This window comes from Etheostoma cragini, chromosome 12 (genome assembly GCF_013103735.1).
Source record: "Etheostoma cragini isolate CJK2018 chromosome 12, CSU_Ecrag_1.0, whole genome shotgun sequence".
Lineage (NCBI taxonomy): Eukaryota > Metazoa > Chordata > Actinopteri > Perciformes > Percidae > Etheostoma > Etheostoma cragini.
In genome coordinates this window covers 972476-980483 of record NC_048418.1, presented here as the reverse complement: position 1 = coordinate 980483, position 8008 = coordinate 972476, and the positions used below count along the sequence as shown (strand labels likewise).

Here is an 8008-nt window from a genome sequence, read left to right as displayed (position 1 = left end):
AGTTAAGGAGAAAACACAAGACTTTCACCAGGAAATAGGTGTTCATGTCCTGGAGAAGTTAAGGAGAAAACACAAGACGGGGTGATATTATTGGTTGATATCAGGCATTTACAATGGCTAATAAAAAAACAGTATGTTTTTGAAGTAGTTACATAGTCTGTCCACCAGAGGACGCTCTACAACGTCCCTGTTTGTTAATTTTTTCATCTTCTGTTTGTATTTGTGTACATTTTATTTATTCGAACTTTTAATATGTTTTGATGTTTTGTTGTGACAATCAAATTACCATATTATTTTAGTGGGAACTCAAAAGAAATAACTAATAACTAACAATAGCAAACAACTAATGTTAGGGAAATCTGTTTGTTTTCTTATGCATTTCTGGATTTTTACATTTAAATATATATTGGCTGATACATCAGATTTTTAAATAACCAAATATTTAAATTGGTGTCGGCCTTAAAAATCCTTTATCGGTCTACTTCATCACACACTCTTAATGTAAATGTAATCCATTCATGTAAATCAAGCTGCTGTTTCAGCTTCTTCAGGTAGGCAGGGTTGATTTCTCCAATGCAGACTCTCCCAGTCCCTTGTCCCTGTCCATTGTCTTCTATACTTTGACTACGATAGCTCTTTTTTTCGGGGTCTTGTAGCTGTCACAGTGGACAAAGAATGAAAGATTGCTACACCTTGCCAAGCCACAGTCTTGGCTTAATAGATGATTTTTTAAAAGAAGAAATGTCCTGGATTGTAACTGAAACTTTTCAGGTAACAAATGGAGTCAAAAACAAAAGAACTGAATCCAGTTCAGCAATTCCCCCCCCCCCTCCCGCTCTGTGCAACGAGATGTAAATGCCAACCTGTGAGAGTGTAAATGTATTACGCTGCTGAACGACAAGTCAATCTCAGAACAACGGAGACCCCTCAGGAAACATCTGCAGGTTATTCAAGTGTTTCAGGCACAGACGTGAACAACAAAGTGTTCCTGCACTGTAAGAGAAGATGAAAACGTGTTAATGAAACCGAGTGTTGTCTTTTCCTTCTCTGCACTGGAACCACCCGAGGCCGTTTCTCTTCTACAGATTGCTTGAAGAACTCAATTTTGCTCAGATAATGCATAACAAGCAGATGGAGCTGAACGCAATCACTCCACAGTGGCGTCTCAATCTCCTTCCCGCTGCCGCTCTCTGTGAAATAAATCAAAATTATGGTTTCTGGCATCAGTGCAGCCACGCAGGAGAAGAAGCTCTGCAGACAGACTTCCTGTGGCTGAACCGGGGGAAGTTAAGAGACTTACCCTACCCTTGAAATATGCATATAGGTCGTTTGTTCAAGCTGCGGTCACGCCCTACGTTTATGGTGGCGGCTAGTGATGGCCGAATGAAACCAAAAATAGGTCAATGGGTCAAAACAGTGGTCCATTGGTTCCTACTGGTGATGGCTGAATGAAGCTTCATGAACCAGTGTCTTTATTTTCTGTCCTGGACTCGGTCTTGACTCAGACTCCAACCTTTTTGGACTCGGACTCCAACCTTTTTGGACTCTGCCTTGTCTTGGACTCCAACCTTTTTGGACTTGGTCTTGACTTGGACTTAAAACTCTTTGGACTCGGTCTTGACTTGGACTCATCTAGTCCTGTTCTTGGACTTGTCTTGGACTCGACTAAGGTCTTGACTACAGCCCTGGTATGATTTACATTTTGGAATTAACTTGCCCACCACTGGGAGGCCCTGAATCCTAAACAAAGACAGCACTTTTCCCGAGACTACTTAGAGCTCTGCAGATAAATCTCTAGGACTTAGCGAGCAGATAATTTGATTTGATGCTCAGACCACAGAGCGTCTTTCATCGTCCCCCATCTCTACAGGGTTTACGTTGCAGCTGGCCGGGTCTGATTGGACTCCTTGAGGAAATATGATCCCCTGTGTTTGTTTTAGGGCCAATAAAGTAACACTGGACAAACCGCTGAAGACGAGTCCGACTGTGAATTCCCTTCCGGAGAAAGCAGAGTGACGGACGTTTCATTTAGACGCCGAGGCCGTGGAAAACCCAATCTGCAGGACTCTGCTGACTCACTTACGTCAAAGGTCAAAGTACATAGTTATATGGTCATATAGCACATTTACAAACCGTCACTACTGCCCCAAAGTACTGCACAGATATAGAGACCAGCAGAAGCACTGTTCAATCCCTGCACTGTGCACCTCACCATCACACACAGCCTACCATCGTATCTCACCTCATCATGGCTGTTGAATTTCTGAGAGTGATTGTTAATTTTTATTTGTAATTTTATCATTTTATTTTTACTTTTACTTTTTATTCTTAGGTATTTGTGCTATATGCGTGTATATGTGTGTATATGTGTGTGTGTGTCATATAAGTGTATATGTGTGTATTAATAATAGCACCAAAACCGTGCTATTTTTAGCACTTAATTATAATAAATAAATATTAGGTATTGTGAAAATATTCTAATTGCATTGTTTCAATTCAGGTTGTACGCACACCAGAAATGCTAACTTCCTTTAGCATTAACCCCCCCCCCCCAACCGTCTCAAGGCCCATTCTGAGCTGGTTTTCTATCGATATCTTCCTCTCTCTCCTCTGGATCCGTTTGCTTGTTTTGGACTTCGTGCCCGACTGTAAGCTCTTTAATTACAACATTGATTTGTTCCTTTTTCTTCTGCCTGTTCTGCCTCGTGTTCTCCAACCGGAATCTCCTCCTGCCATAAGAGGCAAAAATAAAACCACAAGAAGACAAAACAACACTCTTAATCGTACATAATTACGTTGTTGTCAATCTATTAGAATCAACAGTATTGATCCTGCTTAAATGTAATTAATTTGACTTAATCCTGCCTCTTTAGCTACATATAGGACAATAAAGTTGCATTGACACTGCAGGAGTATTATCATTTATATAACTCTAATTATAATTACCCGCCAAGGCCTGATCCCTTTGATTCTTGCTTATATTTTCACAGACGTCTGGTTGTTTCAGTAGCATCTCAATCTGGGTATCCCACGGCGACAGAGGATAAGATCATCCCTCCTCTCCATCGCTATCTCCCCCGATCTCATTCATCTGCCACTTAAATTACCCCTCCTCTTGTCCTGGGGTCAAATTTGACCCGTTTTACAAAGTTTCTACATCAGAAATTTGAGGTTGTTTCATCTAAATTTCTCCAAATATTACATGGATGGTTTCATATAACCCTGAAGGATCAGTTCACTACTTTATGGAATTTTGGGTGTTTCATTTCCCCCCCAAAAAACTTCATATGAATGAGGTTTCCTGAACATGAATTCATAAAAGAAAACTGTAAAACTAGTGGTGATATGTTGGTGTTAGTGATGTGTACAGTAGACTGATGGTAGTGGTACAAAAATGAAGGAAATGTTGAAAGAAGCATCAAAAAGTGATAAAAATTTGATTAAAATAAACGTCCATAAAGTTATTTTAAATAGCTTCAAAAAGTGATAAAAAAGCGTCAAACTGACAAAAAACAAAGCGTCAAAATGTGATAGAAAAGCATAAAAAAAGTGATAAAAAAAAACTTCAACAATTGTTGGAGCGAGCTAGAGAAAGAACAGAGAGAGAGAGAGAGGTGCTAACGTTAGATAAACAAAGTGGTGGAGCAAGCTAGAGAAAGAACAGAGAGAGAGAGAGAGAGAGAGAGAGAGGTGCTAATGGTAGATAAACAAAGTGGTGGAGCGAGCTAGAGAAAAAACAGAGAGAGAGAGAGAGAGAGGTGCTAACGTTAACAAAAACCAGGCCAGTTGTTTTCTGTAATCCTGCAAACAGACGAACAACAAAAACAGACAAACGGAAGCGAAAACATTATTTTGGCGGGAAGCTTATCAAAATAAAAACACCCAAAACTGCAGCTCTGTGTTGTGTGTTTAAATCCAACACACAAGTTCACTGAGGTTTCATGAGAACTTTATTTATACAAAAACAGAATGATCAACGTCTGGTGCTGCTTATAAAGTACAGGCCGAAACAACAACACAGGTCCTCAATCAGCTGTTTTGTTTTATTGTTAAATATTAAAGGTGCCCTGCCACTCTTTTTTAATTACTTTGTAAATGGTAATGTCTGAAGTTCTAACACGGACTCTAACAGTTTTTGTGGAAAAAACTCCTTGGTTACCTTGTTTCAAGCCATTCTTAGCGCGGTGTACAAAGCCTGCAGGAAGATATGTGCCAGTTCTCATTATTATTCAACCAGCTAAGCTGCTTGACTCTGATTGGCTGAGCCCATGTGACCTCACACGCTCACTCACTTGGCACCTGAGATCAACTAAGTCTGGGAGTCTTTAGTCCTCAGGGCTCCCTTTGGGATTGGGCCGTGGAGGGTCTGCAGCTCCATTTGGGCCAGTTCTCATTAATATTCAACCTCTTGACTCTGATTGGCTAACAGCTAGCCAATGAGAGCATCCTTTACCCAGCCCATGAATAATAATGAGCTCAGGCAGCATGAGGTCAGACCGACCAGCTGTGGTGATTGGCCTGTCTCCTCTGAGTTGATAAGTCGACTAATCTGTGGTTTTAAGTTTAGTCTACTAAGATTTCGTTAGTTTGAGTAATTTTTTTATGCTTATTCATGATTAATTACTCAGCTGAGTCCCGCACTCACCAGATTTCGACTCCCCAGTGTTATGTATGCACCACATCATATGTACATCCAGATAAAAGATCAATTCACAAACTTCAGATCAACATTCATCATCCTTTATCAACCGTTTCCTTCAAGCCATCTGGTGTCACCATGGTGACCAATCCCAACACAACCCCTTTAACAATCTCTGAAACTTTTGGACTCACAGATTAGTCAACAAATTCTAAAACTGTTCGTTTCTTTAGTGCATTTTAAATAAAGATTCATGCGTGTCGAGTTGTGTTAATGATACAACAGATCTGACAGAGTGACTTGATTCAACACCCTGAAATAGACTTGATAAATAACCAGTTCGGATGAGTTTTTGGCGTCAGAACCGATTCTTCCGTTTGACTAAACCCTAGCGAATAAAAATAAAAAAATGTCCGTCAATGTTGACCAATCACAGAACCTCCCTGTCCGAATCCTCGGCATTACGAGCTCTCCCGCGGCTACCCCGCCTCTTCTTCACGTCTAATCTGACGTCTGATCTACTTCTGATCTAGTCTTCTATCCGCTTGGTGCCGACTTCCTCCACCGGCCCTTCTCTCTTGGTTTCCATTGCGACCTCGGTGTAGGCCAGCGGCTTCTCCTCGGCCGGGGCGTCGACGCGGAGCTCGGCCTGGGCCTCGGCTCCGGCCTCGGCGCCCTCCTGGCCCTCGGCGACGGCTCTCTCCTTCTTCAGCTTGATGCGGAAGGTCTCTCTGGTCGGGGCTTTCTTGGCGATGTTGTCCTTCAGGCGCTCGCCGGACTGCTTCAGGCGCTCGCCGGCCTGGTGCATCTTGTCCCTCCGCTCGTTGGGCAAGACCTTCTCGCCCAGGTTGTGGAACTTGGCGCCCAGGTTGCCTCTGGTTTTGCTCATGTTCTCCTTGGAGAAGGCAGCCTTCAGGCTCTCCGTGCTCTTCACGACGGACTTCTTGATGCGGGCGGCTCGCGAGGGGTCGGCCTCCTCCACGCTCAGGTACTCCTCGTCGGAGGAGAGGTCTGCAGGGACGTCGTAGGAGTCGGGTTCAATCTCCACCCCGTCCAGGCCGCATCCTTTGGAGGACTTAGTGACGGCCACAGATGGGATCTCGGTCTCACCCTGCACAGAGGAACAAAGAAAGGACACAGTCAGGGCAACAGATCGAAGGTCCAGGGAGAAACAACCTAGACATTAAGTAGAATCAAATCTTCAGACCATCAGACCCTGGTGTTCACCCCCTTAACTGGTCCAGGGAGCAACTGTTCTTACGTTTTTGTCCTTTTTTCAACACATTTAACGCTTTTTGTTTGTTGTTTTTGACGTTTTCAACACTATGTAACACTAACTTATTAACTTTAGTTTTATAGTTATTTTTGGAATTTATGGTCAATAAACCTCATTTATAGGAAATTTAACCTAATGTTTGAGTTAGAAAAGCAGAAATTAGGAATTATTGAGACTAAAATTAAAGGAATGGATGTTGATGATAATCACAGACTGGAATATGTCAACTTTTACTCAATACTATTTCAAAAACACTTCCATTTGTTTTACAATGCTATAAAATTGAATAAGACGCCCCTGAGTGGAGGATGATGTCAGGAGTGAGTGGGTCCAGAAGGGGGGTCCTAAAGACTATAAAGGATCCAGAGTGGAGGATGATGTCAGGAATGAGTGGGTCCAGAAGGGGGGTCCTAAAGACTATAAAGGAACCAAAGTGGAGGATGATGTCAGGAGTGAGTGGGTCCAGAAGGGGGGTCCTAAAGACTATAAAGGATCCAAAGTGGAGGATGATGTCAGGAGTGAGTGGGTCCAGAAGGGGGGTCCTAAAGACTGTAAAGGATCCAGAGTGGAGGATGATGTCAGGAGTGAGTGGGTCCAGAAGGGGCGTCTTAAAGACTATAAAGGATGCCGAAGGGGGGTCCTAAAGACTCTAAAGAAGGGGTTGATTGTACATTCATTGAGAATCTTTGAGCAGTGCATCCGATTGTATGTCAACTCTTCTTCCTGTAATGAAAGTCTGTTCCCTGTGTGAATAAAGCTGCATTTAATCTGAAGACATGGGATTCGTCTCAGCCTACATTGTAGAATATCCCCCCCCACACATGGCGCCGGACCTGCACGGGAAGACATGAAACCACATCCGCCTTCTCATCTGTCTCTTCTATCCGTTACGGATTCTCTGTCACGTTGAGATAGAAAACACGATATTCCTCTGAGAGAGCTCGGCATCTTCATGAGATCATGTTCCTGTTTCCTCCAGATGAGGAGTCAGTGAGACCGGCGCAGACAGGAAGCTGCAGGCTGCAACACAAGATGGACGCCGATGTAATGATGACGCCATGTGGGTTTAGCTGGGGGGGGGGGGGGGGGGGGGGGGGGGGGGGGGGGGGGATGTCGGGCGGTGCAGAATGAAACATCTGAACCCTTATGTTGATGCTTTTAATTTATATTTTTAACTTTTTCTTTTGTTTTTTGGTCACTTTTGACCATTTTCTTTCAATGGTTGTGACTTTTTTTGACGTTTTCAACACTACGTTAACCTAACTTATTAACTTTACTTTTACAGTTATTTTAGGAATTTATGGTCAATAAACCTCATTTATAGGAAATAATACCTAATGTTTGAGTTAGAAAAGCAGAAATCAGGAATTATTTAGACTAAACTCAAAGAAAAAGACTAGACGCGAGTCCCGGGACCGTCAAAAAGGGACGCCAAGAGTCCCGCCCAAGCGCCTTTAGACCGGACGCCAAAGGAGACTTTTAACTGTTCTACTTCCTGTCCCTGTTCTCCTCCCTGTCCCTGTTCTATTTCCTGTCCCTGTTCTACTCCCTGTCCCTGTTCTACTTCCTGTCCCTGTTCTCCTCCCTGTCCCTGTTCTACTTCCTGTCCCTGTTCTCCTCCTTGTCCCTGTTCTTGTCCCTGTTCTACTCCCTGTCCCTGTTCTACTTCCTGTCCCTGTTCTACTCCCTGTCCCTGTTCTACTCCCTGTCCCTGTTCTCCTCCCTGTCCCTGTTCTACTCCCTGTCCCTGTTCTACTTCCTGTCCCTGTTCTACTCCCTGTCCCTGTTCTCCTCCCTGTCCCTGTTCTTCTTCCTGTCCCTGTTCTACTTCCTGTCCCTGTTCTCCTCCCTGTCCCTGTTCTTCTTCCTGTCCCTGTTCTACTTCCTGTCCCTGTTCTCCTCCCTTTCCCTGTTCTCCTCCCTGTCCCTGTTCTTCTTCCTGTCCCTGTTCTTCTTCCTGTCCCTGTTGTGTCCCTGGTCTAGAAGAAGTCTCCCAGCTGGTCCTGCCTTGGACAGACCAAAGCTGGAGAAAGAGTTATCAGCTGATGGATCTTACCGAGCTACTGAGCATGTGCAGCTCCCAACAAAGATAG

General features: G+C 43.7%; 1 protein-coding gene across 1 annotated transcript in view; it reads right to left on the bottom strand.

The window, feature by feature from the left end:
* Nucleotides 1-3935: 3935 nt before the first annotated feature.
* cavin4a (caveolae associated protein 4a) overlaps nucleotides 3936-8008 on the bottom strand; it is a 6845-nt gene continuing 2772 nt past the window's right edge. Inside the window, exon 2 of the mRNA XM_034888592.1 lies at nucleotides 3936-5750. Coding sequence (XP_034744483.1) covers nucleotides 5169-5750 — 582 coding nt within the window. The 3' untranslated portion in view covers nucleotides 3936-5168. The remainder of the gene's footprint in view (nucleotides 5751-8008) is intronic.